We start from the raw sequence: 24486 nt of genomic DNA, 5'->3' as shown, positions 1-24486 counted from the left end.
GGTGGTGGCCAATCCATTCTACCTACTGGACAGGTTGGATCTTCTGTCTCAGGGTTCACGATGGCATCCAAATCCTGCCAGGTTGAACCTGATGGCTTGGAAGCTGAGAGGGGAAGGCTAAAACAGCAAGGCTGTTCTGAGGCTGTGATTGACACCTTATTGAGGTCTAGGAAGGCAAATAAATATTCCACAGATCACATAATATTGGTGATATGTCAGGAATGGGCAAGTGAGAATTGTGTGGATTTGTTGAGCCCGTCAGTTCCAAATATTATTGAATTCTTCCAGACGGGTCAAGAAAAGGGTCTGAGTAAATCAAGAGTAAAAATATCAGTATTATCCACCATTCTGAGAAGACGATGGATAGCAGAACCCTTGGTTTCCAGATTCTTTCAAGCAGCAATTAGGATTGTGCCATCACTTAAGCCACTCACTCCTGTCTGGGACTTTAGTCCTAAAAGCTCTTGTGAATAGTCCTTTTGAACCTCTTGAACAGGCTACACCATCGAATGCCACCCTAAAGATTGTTCTATTAGTAGCTCTGACATCAGCCAGAAGAACATGTGAGCTACAAGCTTTATCATTCAAACCTCCTTATACTATTTTCAAAGCAGATTCAACGGCCTTTAGACCAATATTACAAGTCCTGCTCAAGTTGGTCTCTTCTCTGCACATGAATGAGCCAATTATTTTACCAGCCTTAATCCCAGAAGTTGGGACACAAGATGAATTGAGATGGAGATCTCTAGATGTGTATTCCTGTCTACAATATACCTACAAAGAACGGAGGTCATCAGGAAAACTGATAGACTGTTTATAGTCCAAGCTGGGACAGGAAGGGAGAGGCAGTCAAAACTGTAACATTGAGGAGATGGATAGTGACGGCTATTGATGGGCAAATAGATTTGCCAGGCATGGATTTGCAGTGAATATCCACTAGCTAATATATGTGAGAAACTGCGCCAAAAAGTTGCCCGTGACAAATCCGCATGCGACAAAAAAATATGTTGCATGTCAGAATAGTTGTGCACATAAAAATGGTCACATGTCAAAATTATTCAGACACCCGTTGAGTTTAATGCATTTGGACAATATAAACGCACATATAAAAATTGTCGCACGCATCAACATTATGTTGACACCTATTGACTTAAATGCATTTTGCAAACTTTTTGAATTTTTCTGTAAATTCGCAATTTTTTCGGTGAATTTGCAAATTTTTCTGAAAATCTCTTAATTTTTTCGTGAAGCGAATCGCCACAGATTCGCCCATCACTATTGACAGTAATACAGAAGGCCTATAAAGAACAGGGAAAGCTGGTGGAGTCAATCTGCAGACTGCAACATGTACAACTCTGAACACATTTATTAATCATTATAAATTAGATGATAGATCTGCTCCTTTGGCTCAGTTTTTGAGTTCAGTACTGCAGGCCTCCGCTGTAACCCAATGAAGATTCTGTTATCAAGCATCAATCAGTTAACATCAGGTAAAGACTGGTGAGGGAGGGGGTGGTAATTTGTAAGATTGCTTGTTAACCCTTCTGTGTCCGATCTATTGTTATGGTACCAGGGAGGATGGCCAGGAAAAGAAAATCTTGGAAAGTTTTACAAGTGCATTATATTTTTTACTATTTGTACTACTTTAAAACACTTTTTCATTTTTAATTCTTTTATCAGTTGGTCGTTGTTTCCTAAGGTTTCATGTCCCTCTTTGTTATGGAGAAGGTTGCAAATTCAGCATTGCAGCCCCTACTGGGAGGTGGGGGCAGCCAGTTACCAACCACTAAATGTCATTTAAAAAAAATATATTTATTTCTGGTGAACGGATAAAAAAAGTAATTGGAAGGTGAATTTCCCCTTTAATTGCACTATTCATCATACTGGTCTACTTGGATTCCAATACTTCATTTGCCAAACTAGTACCAGCTGGCAGCAACAATCTAACTAACAGCCTTACATTGTTGCCGTCCTCTGTTGTTACATTACTACAGGTTTTATGTGAGGCTCCGGCCATGAAACAATGACTGAACTGTAAGTAGAGAACTGCCCCGCCCATTCCTAATTTTGCCTTTCATTGTTCTTTAGGAAACCGTCAGCCAATACCAATTTCTCTCCAAAACGGTTTCTCTTAACTGCTCCCCCCCCCATGGTCTCACTACTTCATCCTCCCAGCGGTTTCCCATAGAAACCAGGAAAGTGCAGAGCGCTGGCGCAAGGGAGAGACGGTGTAACAATATAACCATAAGGGGCAACACTGAGCTACTAACAGCTCCCAGTCCCGCGCATTTTTACACAAGTCCTAAATTCCATTTCATGCCTCACTTTCTGCTAAACCGCTTCGGTATAGAAAGCAACGAGCCGGTCATTCTGCTCTTTAACTGGCTCGGACTTCACAGATGGAAATATAAAGCTTCGCCTTTTATAGTAAGAACTGCGCTAGCGCTATTAGCGTGTCAGATTGTAATTGAAAAAAAATGTTCAGTTCACGTATCTAAAGATCCCCCCAACTCAAAAACTCCTGAGAACAGCGATTCGGTTCACAGGCAGTTAATTAAATACCCACCCAATTAAACGCGGCCCCTATTCACCACAAGAGCCGGTTACAGTACAGATCTTCCGGAGAGAAGGTGGCGGGCTCTTAAAAGAGCCTTTGTGTTGTTGGGAGTAGGACAAGGGAAGGAGCAGTTACTTGGCGCTGGTGTATTTGGTGACAGCCTTGGTGCCCTCGGACACGGCGTGTTTGGCCAGTTCCCCAGGCAGCAGCAGGCGGACCGCGGTCTGAATCTCCCGGGAGGTGATGGTGGAACGTTTGTTATAATGAGCCAGGCGGGAGGCTTCCCCTGCAATGCGCTCAAATATATCGTTGACAAAGGAATTCATAATACCCATGGCCTTGGAGGAAATACCGGTGTCGGGGTGCACTTGCTTCATCACCTTGTACACGTAAATGGCGTAACTCTCCTTCCTGCTCTTTCTGCGCTTCTTCCCATCTTTTTTCGGGGTCTTAGTCACCGCTTTCTTGGATCCCTTCTTCGGGGCTGGCGCGGACTTTGCTGGTTCAGGCATTTTCAACAAGACTCAGTATTCTTTCGCTATACACTGTACCCAAACTCTGGCGCTGATCCTTTTTATAGTCCTCCCATGCAAACGAGGCAGCTCTGTCTTTGAGTTTTCTATTGGCAATTTCTGTCACATGAGCTAAACGCCTACTGCAAAGACTACGTCAAAGCAGAAGCATACGCGATATTATCCAATCAACGCAAAGATTAGCCTTGTGATATTTTGGTTGGTTCCTGTTAATACACGTCTGGCTATGGCTGCTTGAAACTCACCCAATCAGCGAACAGGTACACTCTATAAATGAGCGATCCGGCGGCTTGGTGGTTATCGCTAGATTGTACTAGAAATTCGACAACATGTCTGGTAGAGGCAAACAAGGAGGAAAAACTCGCGCTAAGGCAAAGACTCGCTCATCTCGTGCTGGGCTGCAGTTCCCAGTTGGTCGTGTTCATCGTCTGTTGAGGAAAGGCAACTATGCTGAACGGGTGGGAGCCGGAGCTCCGGTCTATTTGGCTGCAGTGCTCGAGTATCTGACTGCTGAGATCCTGGAATTGGCTGGGAACGCTGCCCGAGATAACAAAAAGACCCGTATTATCCCCAGGCATCTGCAACTCGCTGTGCGCAACGATGAGGAATTGAACAAACTGCTCGGAGGGGTGACTATCGCTCAGGGTGGAGTCCTGCCCAACATCCAGTCCGTGCTGCTGCCCAAGAAAACCGAGAGTTCAAAGTCCGCTAAGAGCAAGTGAGCTGCCCTGTCCGCAATCTGAACACAAAGGCTCTTTTCAGAGCCACTCACACCTGCTAAAAAGGCTGAGATTCTCGTTTTTCATATTTAGAGAAACTAAATTTGCTCATTACGAACAACTGGTGTTTGTATGAGGCTCGTGAGAATAGAAGAAACAACCATAACGCTCCCCGTAACGGTGTCTCCCGTGGAATCCGTATAATCCATTAGTACTGGAGCTTTACTCGCTTTGCCAAAAGTTTTATTTTTTAGAACCATAACTTATGTGATACACGTAGAAATACGTTTACGCATAGGATATTTGCCACATTCAATGCCTACTGAACAGAACTTGCAATAGTAATCTAACTTGGGAGTTCTCGTCGTTTTTCATCTTTGGGGAACACTTGTTATTTTGGCGGCAATAAACGGTCACTTGCATAGAAACCATTAATTTAAATTAGCCAATAGCACGCAAGTATTGCACAGTGGGCGGGGTAGAGCAACCAATCGGGCATTTTACCCTGAAGATGTAATGGTACATGGATAACTCCCGCCCATAGCCAGTATCAATTTATTTCAAAGAGGCTAATGGGAGATCCATGCTGTTTGTGTCCAGCTCTACTCTGCTGCAGTGAAAGTCTCCAAACAAATTGGCTGTATCGTGAGAGATGCCCAGCGACACAATCTATTCTAGGAAGGCAGGGCCATTTACTGGACAGGGGGCACAACCCACAGTATAAAGTTATAATGGTGCTAGAAAAGAGTGCGCTCCAATCTATAAATAGGAGTGCAGCAACTACAATAACTTTACCATAATGCATTAAATGAAAGTATAGAAGAAAAAAATATCTCGTTCAAAATATCACAACTCTTAATATGAATGGGTGGGTGGCTCTGAAAAGAGCCTTTGGGTATAAGATTGATGGGCAATAGAAGATTTAGCCTCCGAAGCCGTAGAGAGTGCGGCCCTGGCGCTTGAGAGCGTACACCACATCCATGGCGGTAACAGTCTTCCTCTTGGCGTGTTCTGTGTACGTTACAGCATCTCGGGTGACATTCTCTAGGAAAACCTTAAGAACGCCACGAGTCTCCTCGTAGATGAGACCTGAGATGCGCTTGACTCCCCCTCTCCGGGCCAGGCGGCGGATGGCGGGTTTAGTGATGCCCTGAATGTTATCCCGCAACACCTTCCTGTGCCGCTTAGCGCCTCCTTTCCCTAAGCCCTTTCCGCCTTTGCCGCGTCCAGACATGATCACTAAATATGCGTTCTGTACAAACTGCCTCGTCACTCACATAACTACACCTTATATAGCACTAAAGTCGACTTGATAGGGAACTAGACATTTGGGCGGGGCTAATAACGCTTCCGTGTAGTTAGATTTTATTTCTGTTTTCCACTCCCGTCAGTAAATAAACATTTAGAACATGTAGAAATCTTCCGCAATGTGTGTCATTTGCTATTTAGGCTTTAACCGAAATAATGAATCTCATCCAATGATAAACACATTGTCATGTTGTATTATTGAAAGGTTTGGGGAATCAATGATGTGTCAATTGTATCTAGTTTTTATTCTCAAACTATATCGCTCATTAAGATTCTTATGAACCTCAACCAACTGCGAATTTCCAGTGTTACTTTGGGGCAATACACGATTCAATTTCATTCATAGAATGCCGGAAGAAATTTAGAGAAGCAATATTTACAATTTACAAGATAATGATTTTAAGTTTTAAATTTGCCCAGTGGTACACGATTACAAATTTCTGTCCTATTGGCTACCTTAAAAATATTGTTGACCTCCTATTGGCCCATTTGAAGCTCTTGGTGATATCTGAATTTCAATCTTTGTAAGTGACTCATCGTTTAATTCTGTAAACAAAACTGCGAGATTTATTCGTTTATCTAATTAATCTATATTTTTAGGTGTAATAATCAGTACGATTGCCCAAGTGCCCAAACACTTTTTTTAATCTGCATGTGACACTAGGTGGCGCTGATAATACTTAGATCAATCTACCACAACATCGCTCAGACCGGCCTCTGCTCCTTGGTTCGGTTGCTAATATGATGTTACATTCACGGGAAGAAATGTACGTACAAGAATGTCATTCTACCGGTAATAAAGCGGGACTGATGGGAGTTTAGGACTGGGGTCGACGACTATTACAATGTAAATACTTGAAAAACGAGGATCCCACAATAAAAGTTGCAGGTCTAGAAGTTAGTTGGATAGAACGCAATGTTCGTATTAGCCCTTATGTTTCTGGATAACGGAGCGGGTTATCGGGGCAAGTTTGAAATGGCTACACATTATATAAGGGGGAGATTGCAGAAACAAACAAAAGCATTAATACTGCCGGTACCACAGCTGTTGCCGCTGTTCGAAATCGGTTCTACACAAGGATCTCACGGGCTTCCCCGAATGAACAGATATTGGAGCGTTCAACTCATTTAATTTGGGATTTGGTGGCTCTGAAAAGAGCCTTTGTGTTTAGTAAGAAAAGTCGCAACTGTATCTAAGCTCTCTCGCCTCGGATCCTGCGGGCCAACTGGATGTCCTTGGGCATGATGGTGACCCTCTTGGCATGGATGGCGCACAGATTGGTGTCCTCAAACAAGCCAACCAGATAAGCCTCGCTGGCCTCCTGCAGAGCCATGACGGCCGAGCTCTGGAAACGCAGGTCAGTCTTGAAATCCTGAGCGATCTCACGAACCAGGCGCTGGAAAGGCAACTTGCGAATCAGCAGCTCAGTGGATTTCTGGTAACGTCGGATTTCTCGGAGAGCGACAGTACCTGGGCGGTAACGATGGGGCTTCTTGACACCCCCAGTGGCCGGAGCGCTCTTCCTGGCTGCCTTAGTGGCCAACTGTTTGCGAGGAGCCTTCCCTCCGGTGGACTTGCGGGCGGTCTGTTTAGTACGAGCCATAGCTATACAATGCAACTAAAAATGTTATGACGCGAATTGTTTCCTGCCTCTTATTTATACACAGTCTCTCGTTTTTCATTGGATACCTAAATTAAGTCATTGACTGAAATCAAATTTTATTGGTTAGGAGGAAGGCTATAACATCGAATGTGAGAGCCCGCTCTAAATACTCCCATTTGATTTGCTGATCAATAACCAGTCGTTCTGTGACGTAATTATACCCTGGCGGGAAGGCTAGAATTCAAATTAAAAAGAGCCCGCTCTAAATATTCTTCTTTGATTTGCTAATAAGAAACTTGAATTCATGTAAATCACAATTCCTTTTGGACCAGTGAAAAAACCCTGCCATAGCCAGCCCGCCAAAATAATCTCAGTCTCTATTAAGCACGGTCAGTGTCCCATTCTTATATTCCGTTTAGATAATCTCAGATTGTATTGTAGCCGGCGCCTTCCCGTGAAGGTGTATTAATCTCACGCAGGGGAACATTTCAGTTTAAAACACTTGAACATAAATAGATCATACCTCAATAAACGAACATTGATTGGCACTTTCTAAATCCAATCATAACGCATGGATTCAATTGTCAAAATAAAGACGTAACTTTTATTCCAGGAAGTCATTAAAACTGTCCAAAATCAGCCGTGGGTACAGCAAGAGAAGGATATAAATGTATCCAGTACAAGTCCCTTCCGTTCATATACAGTTGTATCCAATATTAATAGAGAGAAAGTGAGAGTTTCGCATCCGGCTCAGATAAAAAGGGGGAGGGGAGACTGGGATCATTCACATTCCCAGGGTGCTTAAACCCAATCCCCAAAGGAAAGTAGAAATTGAGCACAGTAAGTGGGGTCTGAGTTGTTAAATGTACAGCTTTATTACACAGACAAAATCGGCCTATATTAGTCTTAGAAACATCCAGCTGGATTTCACAATCATTTATAAAAAGCACAGCAGGAAACCCGAAGCATTTTGGAAAGCATTGAAGTACTTATGTGAAATACGTGCAATTGGCCACACGGTGGCAGTGTAAGACTGTAAATTTGCGCAGTGAGTTGCGTGTGATTCAAATAAGGGGAAAATGGAGCGGAGATACAAAAGTATAATTTGATGGGAGTCAGGTGATATTGGAAACCCTTCCCGTGAGATAATTAACCCATTGATACAGTATCAGCTCTTTTAATGGAGGAAGTGGTGGCTCTGAAAAGAGCCTTTGGTGGGATGAGCAGGGGTTGCGGGCACATTATTTCTTAGGCGCAGGCTTCTTGGCTTTAGCCGCTTTGGGTTTGGCGACTTTGGCCTTTGCTGGGCTCTTGGCAGTTTTGGGCTTGGTGGCCTTTTTAGCGGGACTCTTGGCCACCTTCTTGGCTTTAACAGCCTTCGGTTTCTTGGGGCTTTTGGCGGCCTTTGCCGGTTTCTTCACCTTCTTGGGGCTCTTTGCTGCTGCCGAGACCTTCTTGGGCTTTTTCGGGGACTTGGGCGCCTTCTTTGCCCCGGCTGCGGTTTTCTTGGCTTTGGGCGCCGCTGGCTTCTTCTTGGCCGCCTTGTCCTTGGTCTCCGGTTGCTTCTTATTGAGTTTGAAGGATCCGGAGGCTCCGCTCCCTTTGACTTGGGTCAGAGTCCCCTTAGTGACCAAGGCCTTGAGAGCCAGCTTGAGGCGGCTGTTGTTCTTGTCCACATCGTATCCTCCGGCAGCCAGAGCCTTCTTGAGAGCGGCCAGGGACACCCCGCTGCGCTCCTTGGAGGCGGACACGGCTTTGACAATCAGCTCAGACGCGCTGGGCCCGGAGGGTTTCTTGGCTTTTGCGCCTCCCGCTACTTTCTTCGGCTGCTGCTTCTTTGTCTTTTTGGCAGCGGCTGGTTCTGCCGGGGGAGCGACAGGAGCGGACTCAGTTGTAGCTGCCATTCTTGATCCAATTCACTCACACGAGCTAATATCTTTAGTTTCCCGACCTCCTTATATTCAGCTTTTCCGGATCGCTGATTGGTCAGCTCTCAGAGTTCGACTTTAGTTCTTATTGGGTGATTATACAAACCCCGCCCATGTATTGTCGCTTGTGGATGTTTTGGGGCATATATCGGTCTGTGTTTCCAGAGTCTGAAAAATGGGGGGTTTCTCTTCGCTCTGATGATAAATGCGCCCAGTTTGTGTGGGATCCTGTTCCCTAGTATATGCCCGTGCCCACTAAAGGGCTTATTTGGTCGCTGGTTACAGAGATTGGCCGGAACAGCTCAGGTTTATTCAGGATTCTCCCTGGAAATATTCCGGTTCTTTTCGTGGGCTCATTTCTTTCATATTTGTATCATGTTCCATAAATTCTTTCTCTTCCACCTTCCCCCCAGAGATAGAGGAGCCCCCCGGGTACAATATGGGCAGATGTGGTTGAGAGGGGAGGCAATAAGGGGAATGTGTGGGCTCGGGACTTCCAGACAAGTAACACAGTGCAGGAGGCTTTGCTGTGGGATCTGGAGTGCAGCACTCAGGGGAGGGTCCCACTCACTGCACTGGATTTATTTTGTTCTTACATTATAGATCAAGGATCCCCAACCTTTTCTACCTCTGAGCTACATTCAAACGTAATTAGAATTTGGAGAGCAACAGAAGCATGCAAAAAAGTTACTACTGATAGCCCCTATGTGAACTGTCAGCCCACAGGAAGCTTATTTCTGCAGTTCATCAGGTTTTTATTCAACCAAAACTTGTCATCAAGTCTGGAATGAAAAAAAAAGCGCCTGCTGTGAGGCCACTGACCACAACATACAAGGGGCTGATGAGCAACATTTTGCTCATGAGCCACTGGTTGTCTGCCACTGTTAGAGAAACTGAGCCCTCACTGCTCCCCATCATGGGTACAGGGGGAAGGGACATTAGAATGCTCTGCCCAGAACACAGAATAAATGTGTTTTGGGCAGTACCATGTGGGGTGCCAAAAACACTTGCACCTTCCAGTAAAGAGGAACTGTTTTCCAGAGTTCAAAGCTAATTAATTAACTTGTGAGAAATGTGTCAGAAACGTGCCTGAAATCTCAGATTGGGCATTGGCGTGTAGTGGTTAGAGAGAAATATTTTGGCTAAAACAAGTAGGGACTGGTTCTCTCACAGAACAGTGGGGTCTGTTTTTCCTTGGCATTGATAGCTCCAGATGGGACTGGAGCCAGAATTATGCAGAAGAGGCACAAATAGTGTGGGACACTAGTCACATAGCTCTTCTTCCTGCCTACCCCCTAGTTGTAGCCCAACTGTATGTTTGGCAATCAGAACAGTGACACACCAGTTGCAGTTCGAGTTGGCTGGGATGGATGAGAAGTAGGGATGTAGCGAACTGTTCTGCGGCGAACTAGTTCGCGCGAACTTCGACCGTTCGCGTCCGCCGAATGTTCGCAAACGTTTGGGAACGTTCGCATTTTGAGTTCGCGTTCGATTCGAATACAAATCGTTCGACCATTCGACCATTCGAATTCCTTCGACCGCTAAAAATCGAACGATTTCCATTCGTTCGAACGATTGTAAGCATTCGATCGAATGAAAAGCATTCGATCGAATGGCTTCGATCGTTCGATTCGAATGAAAATCCTTCGATCGAACGATTAAAATCCTTCGATCGTTCGAATCGAACGATTTTAGCGGGTGTTCGAAGTTCGCGAACTGTCCACGAACGTTCGCATTTTTTGCCGGTGTTCGCGAACGGCGTTCGCGAACACCAAATCGGCAGTTCGCTACATCCCTAATGAGAAGCAGAGTTTTATATGGTGTTGGTTATGTGATGAGGGGGTGGCACTTGGAGGCCAATGATTGCCTTGGGTGCCCTTACCTTTTGGCCTGGCACTGATTGCAAAACAGAAGGGGGCATATTTAGTTAGTATTCTGCAGTGTGCCCGAGTTCGGTAGTTAAACTCCCAGGTAATTACCACATCTGAACACACGGACAATGCTCAAACTCAGAATTTAATGAAAGGTGAACCAAACGGCAGTTTAGCAAAAAAGCAATCACACAGGTCCGAACAGTGGCTCTGTGTCTTTACACTGTGTAATATAATTTTATATCAAAATCAAAACATCAACATTTTTTATTACGTAATATATTTTATTCAATTTCATAGGTTAGTACATCACATATTTAATTATTTCTTTTTTTCTCATTGGTGTTTTTATACAGACATAATATCAGTGCCTAAAAGAAATTAAAAAAAAAAAAAAAATTGCAGACTTATAATATCCTTTAGACACTGAACTGTTTTCATTTTCTTTCATGAAAAAGGTTGATTCTGCTCAATGTTATCTGCCAAAATATGGCAACGTCCATTGCACAGAGCACCAGTGGGACCAATTTAAAGGGATCCTGTCATCAGAAAACATGTTTTTTTCAAAACGCATCAGTTAATAGTGCTACTCCAGTAGAATTCTGCACTGAAATCCATTTCTCAAAAGAGCAAACAGATTTTTTTAAATTCAATGTTGAAATCTGACATGGGGCTAGACATTTTGCCAATTTCCCAGCTGCCCCTGGTCATCTGACTTGTGCCTGCACTTTAGGAGAGAAATGCTTTCTGGCAGGCTGCTGTTTTTCCTCCTCAATGTAACTGAATGTGTCTCAGTGGGCTTTGGGTTTTTACTATTGAGTGTTGTTCTTAGCTCTATCAGGCAGCTGTTATCTTGTGTTAGGGAGCTGTTATCTGGTTACCTTCCCATTGTTCTTTTGTTTGGCTGCTGGGGGGGAAAAGGGAGGGGGTGAGATCACTCCAACTTGCAGTACAGCAGTAAAGAGTGATTGAAGTTTATCAGAGCACAAGTCACATGACTTTGGGCAGCTGGGAAATTGACAAGAACTGAATATAAAAAAATCTGTTTACTCTTTTGAGAAATAGATTTCAGTGCAGAGTTCTGCTGGAGCAGCACTATTAACAGATTCATTTTTAAAAAAAAATTTTTTTCCCATGACAGTATCCCTTTAATTAAAAGCAATCCTTTACTGGTAGTGTTTAAAACACGGAGATCTTATGAATATATCCCAGTAAAGCTATAGCTTTTGAAAAAGTGGCTTGTAGCCACGAAACACGTCAATCGTGTTATACTAGGATATGTTCATAAGATCTCCATGTTTTAAACACTACCAGTAAAGGACTGTTTTTAATTAAATTGGTCCCTCTGGTGCTCCGTGCAATGGACGTTGCTAATATTGGATGATGCTTGGCTGTACGTTGTAGCACGGCATGAGGCGAGGTCTGTGAGTGCTCCTGTTTTTATTATCTACCAAAATAGCAGTAGCTTTTGATACAGAGGCAGCTGTGACAGCAGGTTTACACATGGTCCCTTCCATATAAGTATCCTTTAACTCCATCCATCTATCCATAGGATATTTTAAGGATGAAATGTTGCCAATTGGAAGAGCCACTGGAGATTGCCAGTTGGTGAGTTTTCCCAGACCTCTAGGTAATCCTGAGGAAAGGGTGTATATTAGAAACCTCGGTGTTGATGGGAACAAGAATGAATTGGAGCAAGCTTCTGACTATTATCCGCCTTTGCGTCATATATGGATTGCAAGAAAGCCCCCTGGATTTGCTTTTGTACATTTTTAAACTCACTATAATGCAGATGCAAAAGTACAAGGACTTCATGAAAAGACTCCATGGGCAACTGTGTTAAAGATGAATTCTCCAGAGGAGGAAATTGGAACCATATTCCAATTTCCCTTTCTATTCTCTGCCCTGTTGGCTCAGACTGTTGATACAATGAATGCCAAAGTAAGCCAGCTGATTAACAGACCTGATCTAAAACTTTCGCAACGTTGTTTAAAGTAACAACTTGAAGTTAGGGAAATGTTGCTTTCAATAGCAATTGTTTTTACAAATAACTTTAAATGCACTGAAGATTTTTTAAATAAATATATATTGGAAAGTTGCTTAGAATGATGTTTTTTTTTTTTATTATAAGCTAACTTTTTTTTTGGAGTTGACTTGCCCTATAGGAAACGTCCCCACATGCTTTAATAATGGTAAGGGCACATGGTACAGTATGTATCACCTGCAATAAATATTTGCTACTGGGGAGACAAAATGTCCCTTCCCCCCGTGTTTCCTTCCCAGTGCCTAAAATGCAAATCATCAGCACATGTCTGGACTGTGAGTTAAAACAGGCCCTTGCATTTCAAGTACACAGAGGACTCAAACATCCCCCCAACATGTTCGGGGGAAAACGAGGGAATCTGCAGCGCAGTGGTAAAGAGTCTCTTAGTGTTTCCTTCTAGACAGTGACTGATTCATCAATGGTGGTAAGAAAGTAACCAGTCTCTTTCCAGTTGCACGCCGTTAAGCAGCAATATATCTAGCCCCACACTTGTATATTGCAACAAGGTTTCCCGCTTGCCTCTTGTAACAAGGTAACTAAAGTAACAATAAAAACAACCAGCAACTCGCTGTAAGCAAAGTCAGAAATCTCAAGGATTTCTACTGACTATCATCAATTAATAACAGATTTTCCCAAATTCACAGAACACAGACTTCAACAACCTAACAAAAACCTGTAGTTTAGGCAGAGAGATCAGGTGATCCTGAGCTATAAGAAACCTCTTCTGGAATAGGATTGGCTGCCAAACCAGAAGGCAAAGTAACCATTTGTTGCCTGGAAAACAACCCCTGACAGGCCTATATGTGGACATTGAACTTAGGTGAGAGGAGAAATCCTTAATAAATTGTCTGTAACAATTGGCAAAGCCAATAAATCTTTGTATGGCCTTTGTGTAGTTAAATAGGGACCAGTCCTGTAACAGCCACTGAAGTCTCTCTGGCCTCTAACAGACTTATATTTGGACCTATAACTTAGGTCTTCAGTGTCTATTTATTTTGACATGATGACATCACTACATGCCGCACAAGTGTCACATTGTGCCTATGGGTGCCACCATGTTGAAGCCAAATCGTTCCTGATAGTACCCCCCCACCCCAGGGGGCCCATCTGACCACCAAGACAAGGTTTGTTTGTAAATGTCCGTAGAACTCCTGCACAAAACGTGGAGCATGGACATCAGAGTGTTAACCCAAGAAAATTCCTCAGGCCCAAACCATTTCCACTGAATTAAATACTATAAAGAGGCTCAGGAAATTCTTGGGTCCAGGATTTTCTCCACTTCATAATCTTCCTGACCATCAATGTTGATTGGAGATTATGGAGGTTGTCTAGGGATGAAATTGTTAGAGATTGTAGACTTTATGAGAGATACATGGAATACCATAGGGATGCACATTTCAGGAGGAAGTTGGAGTCAGAAGGTCACTGAATTGATAATTTAAGAATAGAGAAGAAACCAATAAATTTAGGACTCATGTTGGGAGAAGGAATCTTGAAAAGGATATCCTTAGAACGGAGTCAGAATATAAACCATACAAAGTTGGGAAGCAATCTGTGGAATCAGGGAGGCAATAATCCGTTAAGGGTAAATGATTGGATCACAGATTATCCTCTGGGATGAAACTTCTAGAAAGTGCATCTGCTTTCATGTTTTTGGAACCTGGACGATAAGTAATAATAAAATTGAAACATGTTGTCAGGACTTACCCTGGTGGTCTAGTGGGCAGCGGGGTCCACCGCCGCTCCTTCGGCGTGGACGCCTGCTGCGTAGCTCCCTCTTCCTCCTGTGCCGGCTTCCTCTAGGGCGCGTGCCGCACGCACGTTCGTCATTTATAGGTGCATCATCACGCCAGCGTGTAATTGGCGCGAGACTTAAAAGTATTTAAAGCCCAATTGGACCACAGGACCTTGCCCGTTGTTAGGTTCAATTTGCTTGTTCCTGGGTGTTATTACCTTTATTCCTGTCCTGATCTACTGTGTTTGACCCTTGCCTGACTGAAACTTCACTGACCTCTCCAATCCTGACTTTTGCCTGCCTATAACTACGTTGTTCTCTCCTATCCTGAAACCTAGTCTGTCTATCAAAGATTCTACGCTCTCCATCCTGATTTCTGCCTGTCTGACTATTCTTACTGCTTGTGCTGGCCCGGCCTGCCTGTTCCTGGTGGCTTCCTATCTTCTAGTATCCTTAAACAGTTGTGCCCCATTGCCTGCCAGAACTTATGCCTTGCACCTCTCGTTAAGTCCAGGTGGCATCTGAGTAAGCCTAGGGCTCCTCCCGACGCCAAAGGCGGTCACTTAACTGGTGAAGTCGAGCCGTGATCAGGGTGCTTGGCATCTGTTCTGGTGTAGGGTGCCGACCGTGACAGTACAACGGGCCCATGAAACGGAAGAAAATGGAAGAAGCTCCTGCTATTCCGCAAACCACTGAACTGCTGTATTCGACCCTCCTCCAGCGCCTCGATGAACAAGAGGGGAAGCAGAATTTCATTATTCAAGGTCTGCGGTCTCTCTCTGAGAGGTTGGATGCACAACAATCTGAGATTCCTGAGGGGTCTATTTTGTCAGTAACTCCTGGTAATAGAGGTTTTTCCCATGACCCAAAAATCCCCTTTCCTGATAAGTTTAGTGGGGATAGGGGTAAATTTTTTGTTTTTCAAGAGGCTTGTAAGTTATACCTCAGTTTTTTCCCTCACAACTTCCCTACTGGTGAGGATGAAGTAAGGTTCGTTATGACCTTACTACAAGGTGACCCACAAGTCTGGGCACTAAGATTACCCTCCTCTGACCCTGCCCGTTTATCCCTAGAAGCATTTTTTGCTACCATGGCCATGTTATACGATGACCCGGATCGTGTTAGTTCTGCCGATTCCGCTATTCGTAAACTCCGTCAAGGGAAAAGAGTTATTGAGGAGTATTGTACTGAATTCCGCCGCTGGTCAGTTGAGACGGGGTAGAATGATACAGCTCTTCGTAGTCAATTCCAGGTGGGTCTTTCTAGCTCTGTCAAAAATAGCCTGGTTAATTACCCTCCTTCTTCCACGTTGGATGACCTCATGAGGTTAGCCATTCAAATTGATAGGAGGCAAAGGGAAAGACGAGCTGAGGAGGATATAGTTTTCCCTACTACATGTATTGACGAGTCTCCAACTCCCTTGTTTTCTAACCCTCAAGGGGAACCCATGCAATTTGGGACTACACGCTTGTCCTTCGAGGAAAGGGCCTGTAGGCGATCCCTGGGTTTATGCATGTATTGTGGGGATAAGGGGCATTTCCTTAAAAATTGTCCCAAGAGGCCTGGAAATTCTCAAAACCTTTGTGGAGAAGGGAAGCTCCATTTGGGTGGAGAGATTTCCTCTCCCCAATTTGCCTCAAAAAACTTAGTACCTGTAGTTTTGTCCTGGCCTGGGGGTTCAGTTTCAGTTTCAGCTTTGGTGGATTCTGGGGCTGGGGGAAATTTTTTGGATGCTGCCTTTGCAGAAAAGTATAATATTCCCCTTATTCCTCTCACACCTCCTATGAGGATTTCTGCCATTGATAAAAGCCCACTGGGGTCAGGTTTGGTAACCCAAAAATCCAGGGCATTATCCATGTCTGTTAACAATATGCATTGTGAAAAATTAGTTTTTCACGTTCTTGATGGCTCCTCGTCCCAGTTTATTCTGGGGTTACCATGGCTACAGGTGCACAACCCCCACATTGATTGGGTAACTGGGGAGGTTATTCAGTGGGGTTCCAAGTGCCAAGATTCATGTCTAGCTTCCACTCTGATGGTAGCTGGTACTTCCTTAGAGAAACTCCCTTCTGTTGAGCATAGCTCTAAGTCTTGTTCTGGGGTACGTAGTTCCCTATCGGCAGTTCCATCCGCTCAAAAAAGAGCAGTAGTTAAGTCCCATAGGGAGGTACCCAAATTTCAGGTTGGGGACTTGGTTTGGTTATCCACAGGAAATATTAAGCTTAAAATTCCAGCTTTTAAGCAGGGGCCCAAAGTTATAGGTCCATACCCTATTGTGGAAATCGTGAACTCAACCTCTGTCCGCCTTGAGTTACCTGAGATATTTCTGTTATCTAACCTGTTTCATGTTTCTATGTTAAAACCAGCCATACAGGTCCACCAACAATCATGTCCTACTCCAGTGTTGGTGAAAAGTCTGGTCAAGTCTGAGGCCAAGGTAGACCACCTTTGGAGTCAGTTCCATCCCAGGTCTCCTGGTAAGCTTGAGGGTCCAGTGGCCCCTCCTAGAGGGGGGGTAATGTCAGGACTTACCCTGGTGGTCTAGTGGGCAGCGGGGTCCACCGCCGCTCCTTCGGCGTGGACGCCCGCTGCGTAGCTCCCTCTTCCTCCTGTGCCAGCTTCCTCTAGGGCGCGCGCCGCGCGCACGTTCATCATTTATAGGCGCAGTCGCGCTGGCGTCATCACGCCAGCGTGTAATTGGCGCAAGATTTAAAAGTATTTAAAGCCCAATTGGATCACAGGACCTTGCCCATTGTTAGGTTCAATTTGCTTGTTCCTGGGTGTTATTACCTTTATTCCTGTCCTGATCTACTGTGTTTGACCCTTGCCTGGCTGAAACTTCGCTGACCTCTCCAATCCTGACTTTTGCCTGGCTATAACTACGTTGTTCTCTCCTATCCTGAAACCTAGCCTGTCTATCGAAGATTCTACGCTCTCCATCCTGATTTCGGTCTGTCTGACTATTCTTACTGCTTGTGCTGGCCCGGCCTGCCTGTTCCTGGTGGCTTCCTATCTTCTAGTATCCTTAAACAGTTGTGCCCCATTGCCTGCCAGAACTTATGCCTTGCACCTCTCGTTAAGTCCAGGTGGCATCTGAGTAAGCCGAGGGCTCCTCCCGACGCCAAAGGCGGTCACTTAACTGGTGAAGTCGAGCCGTGACCAGGGTGCTTGGCATCTGTTCTGGTGTAGGGTGCCGACCGTGACACATGTGAAAAAGAGCAGCTACCAAGCTTCCGGGGGTTCATTCTCTTGAGAGCCTGTATGTATTTCAGATTTTTGTGATTAGTATAGATAGTAATGGGATGCGAGGTTCCTTCTAGAAGATGTTGGCAGTAACTTCATAGCAAGTAACTTCCAGTTCCCAATGTCATAATTCTATTCAGAAGAGGAGAATTTCTTAGAAAAATAAGCACAATGGTGAAATTTCACATCTGATGCATGCTTCTGATAAAAAATAGCTCCTGCTCCAAAACTGAAAAAGGTCTAACGTGGATCAGACAGAAGCAGAAGCAAAAGACTTTTTCAAGGATTTAGAAGCTTCCAAGGCTTGCAATGGGCAAACATTAGGTTTCCCACCCTTGCGGATGAGAGCCAGGATGGGTACAATGTGAGAGGAGAAACACTTAAAGTGGACCTGTCACCCAGACACAAAAATCTGTATAATAAAAGTCCTTTCCAAATTAAACATTAAATCCAATTTCTATTTTTTATTAAAGCACTCATAGCTGTTGTAAGCTCATTTAAAAATCTCGTCTGTCAATCAAATATTTTCTGGCCCTCCTCTATGCCTCAGGCATAGAGGCGGGGCAGACAATTACTTTCACTTTCCATTCAGCACTTCCTAGATGTCACTGCTCTCCCCACATTCCCCTGTTTTCTTTGCCATTTAATTGTGTAACCAGCTCATGGGAATGGACATTGGGTCCCCCATTCTGGTGCACAACCAAGATTCTGAGATGATGCAAGGCTTTCCTTAAAAACAGTGTCCACAAAGTGGCTGCTGCCTGCTTGCTATCATTTTGAATTCCCAGACTGGAGGAAACAAGATTCAAATAATGTATACAGTGTAATTAAAGTTCATTTTGCTTGACTAATGTGATAAAATAGGATTTTGAATAATTTTTTTGGGTGACGGCAGCTCGCTCACCACTGCTCACCACTGAAATCCGGCGTGTGCGGAGAGGGGCGGGGCCCGGCTGCGGGTCACGCACCAGAGCCCGCCCCGCTCTAGTTATGGCACTGGGTGACAGGTCCCCTTTAATAAATTGTCTGTAACAATTGGCAAAGCCAAGACATCTCTGTATGGCCTTTGTGCAGTTAAGTAGGGGCCAACCCTGTAACAACCCCTGAAGACTCTCTGGCCTCTCTTGTCATCCCCACTTACATGTGCTCTCATGCACCTATGCCTTCTTCTGTACTAACTTACTGTTTTGCTGAGCTTACACTCCTGTTCTTACTTACATCTTCACCTCTTCTCTGGCTTCTAGGACTTTCCCTTCTCTTTTCAAACAGGCTTATGTCAAGCCTTTCCTTAAAGGACAAGTAACATTAAAAAAAAAGTAAAAAAAAAAAAGTTCTTTTTAACGAAAAACAGTTTTAACTTTTAAATTGCAAAGCTTTTATTAAGAAATTACTTACCAATTCTTTGCATGCGCTACTCTTCAGAAATGGTGACAGGGCGACGATCCATTGTGCGATGCTCGATTTCTCCTGCCTTCTATAGGAGATAGCCAGGGAGGAGAAATCGAGCGCCGCACAATGGATCATTGCAGTTTCTGAAGAAGAGCACATGCAGAAAATCGATAAGTAAATTCTTACTAAAAGCTTTGGGATTTAAATACTAAAACTTTCTTGATTTTTTTTGTTGTTAAAAAGGAACAATTTTTTTTTTAAAATTTGTTACTGGTCCTTTAAAAAGGCCATGCTAGATGCACTCTGGTATCAAGGCCTGGGCTATAAATCTGTAGATTCTGGCAAATGCCAGAGGAGCTGCTGAAAGATGCCATAGACAGTCACTGTTGCACCTATTTTGGATCTCATTGTGGACCTGCTCTGGGGAATCTTTAATGATTTGTATTTATTTGTATCCACTTTTGTAATGACCTCTATTTGTACTGTTTATTTAATGTTCTGCTGTACAGCACTGCATGCATTAGTAGCGCTATATACATACATACAAGAAACACCACCAGGGTCGGACTGGGGGGCCCGGGGCCCACCGGGACTGATGTACAGGGCCACCTGCCCCCCTACTAAAACGCGTCGGCTCAGCAACAGCGCCGCTCGGTGCGCATGCGCAGGTGGCGCTGCGCAGCGCCGGAAATTGTTTTTTTTTTGTGATCCGAAATATCTGGAGAAGGGTTCTGGGTGTTCAGGGGTCGGGCCAGTCCGACACTGAACACGACTAAGGAATAACCATAAAAATTCTCCACTAAAAATGGTTGGTGCCAGTAGAAAGGATGAAAACAGAACCAGTACTACCATTAGATTTGGATTAACCATAACATTTTGGGGATGCGAAGGAGATAATAGTTTTTGAAATTACCTATGCGCCAATCCCAATTGCACCATCCTGATGATGAAAATTTACGTAAATTAATGGGAGGGGACAGGGGCGATGGAGATCATGGGGCCTAGGGCGGCCACTATGTAAATCTGGCCCTACCTACCCCTATTTCTGGTCCATGCCACAGTGTGTCATCAGCAGCTAACACTAATTTGCAAGGGCTGAAAGGAGAAGGTGTGGGACTGCTGCCTGGGGATGGTCATTAGAGGACTCATGGGTGTACAGAGGAAGCAGACCCTGCAGCTGCAGTGGTCCCAGGAGGTATAGGAGCTCTAATTCATATTGAATTTCAATAAATATTGGTGAAAAAGGTCAACATCTAGACATTTTAGGGGCATGAAAAATAATTTGCTGTGAGGACCAGTAATATCTAGTTATGCCACTGAGAGGACTATTACTAATACAAATTGTTCCACTTTTTTTAATGCCTAACCATGGATTCATTCCCGTGCCCTTGATCTTTTGAAATACAGAAATAAATAAAGCTGAGTAGGGGTGAAACCACATAGGGAATAGACACTACAGTTGCTTGGGGTACCTAGTAGGTATAGGTGGCCTAGTGAGAAAGTGACCAATAAGTAGTGATGGGCGAATTTATTCGCCAGGCGCAAATTCGCGGCGAATTTGCGCGATTCGCCGCCAGCGAATTAATTCGCGTCCAAAAAAATTTTCCGAAAAAACGGGCACCGGCATCAAAAACGGGCGCCGGCGCCAATAACGAGACGCCGGTGCCGTTTCGCTAATTTTTCGCCATTTCGCGAATTTCGCGCGAAATTCGCGAATTTTTCGGCAAAGCAAAACAGCACAAATTCGCCCATCACTACCAATAAGCAGTTTCTTGAAAATTGTCCCATTTCTAAGTTGAAAGGGGCATAAAATGATTTTGCTGTGGAATCCAAGACCTTGTAGTTGGGCCTCTGATGCAGAGAAAACTATTGTAATTGAACAAAACCAAAACCTAATTTGAGCTTTAGAATAACATCCCACATCCAACTGGTAACAGTGCACATAGATATTAGAAGACTCCCAGGTTTCAGGTCGGTGGATCATTTTCAGGACTGAACAAGCTGTTCCCTGTTCACTAACCCTGTACCAGTTAAAGCTTTCAAATGTTCCATTAACATTGATGATGGTTCTCCCATGTTATCCAGTACAAAGGAAAGGAACACAAACCCAAAGAGAATCTACCCCACATGACTCAAAGAGAAGGACTATAAAAAAGCCAATCTTTCTTACCCATTTCTGACATTTGCAAGGCTGAATTAGGAAACTCTGTCCATTAAATAGCCAAGCATCAAATCATATAAGACCTAAAGATCCTATATGGTGAACAACTTCATCCAAATGCTGGTGGCTAGCCCTAAGAGCATACTCATAGTACTACTGATTAGAGATGTCGCGAACTGTTCGCCGGCGAACTTGTTCGCGCGAACATCGGGTGTTCGCGCTCGCCGGAAGTTCGCGAACGTCGCGCGACGTTCGCCATTTTGGGTTCGCCATTGTTGGCGCTTTTTTTTGCCCTCTCACCCCAGACCAGCAGGTACATGGCAGCCAATCAGGAAGCTCTCCCCTGGACCACTCCCCTTCCCTATAAAAACCGAAGCCCTGCAGCGTTTTTTCACTCTGCCTGTGTGTGCTGAAGAGATAGTGTAGGGAGAGAGCTGCTGCCTGTTAGTGATTTCAGGGACAGTTGAAAGTTTGCTGGCTAGTAATCGTTTTGATACTGCTCTGTTATTGGAGGGACAGAAGTCTGCAGGGGTTTGAGGGACATTTAAGCTTAGGTAGCTTTGCTGGCTAGTAATCTACCTTCTACTGCAGTGCTCTGTATGTAGCTGCTGTGGGCAGCTGTCCTGCTTCTGATCTCATCTGCTGACTGCTGCAATAACAGTAGTCCTTGTAAGGACTGCTTTTATTTATTTTTTTGTTGTTTTACTACTACTACTACTACTACTATAAGAGCCCAGTGCTATTAGTCTAGCAGTGTTGGGGAGTGGGACTGGTGTGCTAATCTGCTGCTCCTAGTAGTTCAGCAGCACCAACTTTAATTTTTTTTTTTTAATATTCATTTTTTTTTTATTTTACTTTTTTTTATTTTACTACCGCTGTAGTAGTGTATAAGTTGACCTTTTAGGCATTATTTGCCCTGTAGGCATTTTTTGCCCAGTGTGTTATTCAACCAACTGCCATCTAGCTGTGTGACCTTGTTCACATTCTGTCTAAATATCCATAATATTACCGTCTCCAGAAAAAACACCGGAGTGACTTTTTTCAAGCAGCCATAATATATTTTACGTAATCCGTATCCACCGCTGTAGTAGTGTATACGTTGACCTTGTAGGCATTATTTGCACAGTGTTTTCTTCAACCCGCCATCTAGCTGTGTGAGCTTGTTCACATTTTGTCTAAATATTGATAATATTATCGTCTCTAGAAAAACCACTTGAGTTACTTTTTTTCAAGCAGCATTCATATATTTTACGTAATCCGTATCCACCGCTGTAGTAGTGTATACGTTGACCTTGTAGGCATTATTTGCACACTGTTTTCTTCAACCCGCCATCTAGCTGTGTGACCTTGTTCACATTCTGTCTAAATATCCATAATATTACCGTCTCCAGAAAAAACACCGGAGTGACTTTTTTCAAGCAGCCATAATATATTTTACGTAATCCGTATCCACCGCTGTAGTAGTGTATACGTTGACCTTGTAGGCATTATTTGCACAGTGTTTTCTTCAACCCGCCATCTAGCTGTGTGAGCTTGTTCACATTTTGTCTAAATATTGATAATATTATCGTCTCTAGAAAAACCACTTGAGTTACTTTTTTTCAAGCAGCATTCATATATTTTACGTAATCCGTATCCACCGCTGTAGTAGTGTATACGTTGACCTTGTAGGCATTATTTGCACACTGTTTTCTTCAACCCGCCATCTAGCTGTGTGACCTTGTTCACATTCTGTCTAAATATCCATAATATTACCGTCTCCAGAAAAAACACCGGAGTGACTTTTTTCAAGCAGCCATAATATATTTTACGTAATCCGTATCCACCGCTGTAGTAGTGTATACGTTGACCTTGTAGGCATTATTTGCACAGTGTTTTCTTCAACCCGCCATCTAGCTGTGTGAGCTTGTTCACATTTTGTCTAAATATTGATAATATTATCGTCTCTAGAAAAACCACTTGAGTTACTTTTTTTCAAGCAGCATTCATATATTTTACATAATCCGTATCCACCGCTGTAGTAGTGTATACGTTGACCTTGTAGGCATTATTTGCACACTGTTTTCTTCAACCCGCCATCTAGCTGTGTGACCTTGTTCACATTCTGTCTAAATATCCATAATATTACCGTCTCCAGAAAAAACACCGGAGTGACTTTTTTCAAGCAGCCATAATATATTTTACGTAATCCGTATCCACCGCTGTAGTAGTGTATACGTTGACCTTGTAGGCATTATTTGCACAGTGTTTTCTTCAACCCGCCATCTAGCTGTGTGAGCTTGTTCACATTTTGTCTAAATATTGATAATATTATCGTCTCTAGAAAAACCACTTGAGTTACTTTTTTTCAAGCAGCATTCATATATTTTACGTAATCCGTATCCACCGCTGTAGTAGTGTATACGTTGACCTTGTAGGCATTATTTGCACACTGTTTTCTTCAACCCACCATCTAGCTGTGTGACCTTGTTCACATTCTGTCTAAATATCCATAATATTACCGTCTCCAGAAAAAACACCGGAGTGACTTTTTTCAAGCAGCCATAATATATTTTACGTAATCCGTATCCACCGCTGTAGTAGTGTATACGTTGACCTTGTAGGCATTATTTGCACAGTGTTTTCTTCAACCCGCCATCTAGCTGTGTGAGCTTGTTCACATTTTGTCTAAATATTGATAATATTATCGTCTCTAGAAAAACCACTTGAGTTACTTTTTTTCAAGCAGCATTCATATATTTTACGTAATCCGTATCCACCGCTGTAGTAGTGTATACGTTGACCTTGTAGGCATTATTTGCACACTGTTTTCTTCAACCCGCCATCTAGCTGTGTGAGCTTGTTCACATTTTGTCTAAATATTGATAATATTATCGTCTCTAGAAAAACCACTTGAGTTACTTTTTTTCAAGCAGCATTCATATATTTTACGTAATCCGTATCCACCACTGTAGTAGTGTATACGTTGACCTTGTAGGCATTATTTGCACACTGTTTTCTTCAAACTGCCATCTAGCTGTGTGTATTATCGTTTCCAGAAAAACCAACTGAGTTTTTGTTGTTGTTGTTTTTTTAAAAATAATGCCAGGCAAAGGCAGGCCGCCACGCAGAGGCCGTGCTAGGGGCCGTGCTGCTATGCAATCCTGTGGCCCTAGCAAATTGCCCAGTTTTAAAAAGCCAATGACCCTGAACTCCCAAAATGCTGAAGAGGTAGTTGACTGGCTTACACAGCACACCCCATCCTCTACCGTTTCTAACTTTACCACAACATCCTCCTCATCCTCCACTGCTATGGCCACCCCACGTAACACTTCCTCCACCACCGGTGCCCCTTCTTCACTGGAGTCAGAGGAGTTATTTTCCCATGAGTTTCTTGAACTGAGTAATGCGCAAC

General features: G+C 43.7%; 3 protein-coding genes across 3 annotated transcripts; 1 reads left to right on the top strand and 2 right to left on the bottom strand.

The window, feature by feature from the left end:
- Nucleotides 1-2633: 2633 nt before the first annotated feature.
- LOC108705674 (histone H2B 1.2) lies at nucleotides 2634-3125 on the bottom strand. The gene has a single exon (XM_018242549.2). The coding sequence runs from the start codon at nucleotides 3067-3069 to the stop codon at nucleotides 2689-2691; it is 381 nt and encodes a 126-aa protein (XP_018098038.1). The 5' UTR covers nucleotides 3070-3125; the 3' UTR covers nucleotides 2634-2688.
- A 252-nt stretch (nucleotides 3126-3377) lies between these two features.
- Nucleotides 3378-3859, top strand: LOC121393616 (histone H2A type 1-like). The gene has a single exon (XM_041562610.1). It carries the CDS (start codon nucleotides 3420-3422, stop codon nucleotides 3810-3812), a length of 393 nt encoding a protein of 130 aa, XP_041418544.1. The 5' UTR covers nucleotides 3378-3419; the 3' UTR covers nucleotides 3813-3859.
- A 3452-nt stretch (nucleotides 3860-7311) lies between these two features.
- Nucleotides 7312-8645, bottom strand: h1-6.L (H1.6 linker histone, cluster member L homeolog). Its single transcript, NM_001094488.1, is given in 1 exon segment — nucleotides 7312-8645. A coding segment is annotated over 1 exon segment (663 nt). The 5' UTR covers nucleotides 8626-8645; the 3' UTR covers nucleotides 7312-7962.
- Nucleotides 8646-24486: the final 15841 nt, after the last annotated feature.

The sequence above is a fragment of the Xenopus laevis genome, chromosome 5L (assembly GCF_017654675.1).
Source record: "Xenopus laevis strain J_2021 chromosome 5L, Xenopus_laevis_v10.1, whole genome shotgun sequence".
Taxonomy (NCBI): Eukaryota; Metazoa; Chordata; class Amphibia; order Anura; family Pipidae; genus Xenopus; species Xenopus laevis.
Note: the sequence above shows the minus strand (reverse complement) of the source record. Positions and strands in the feature narration are given on the sequence as shown.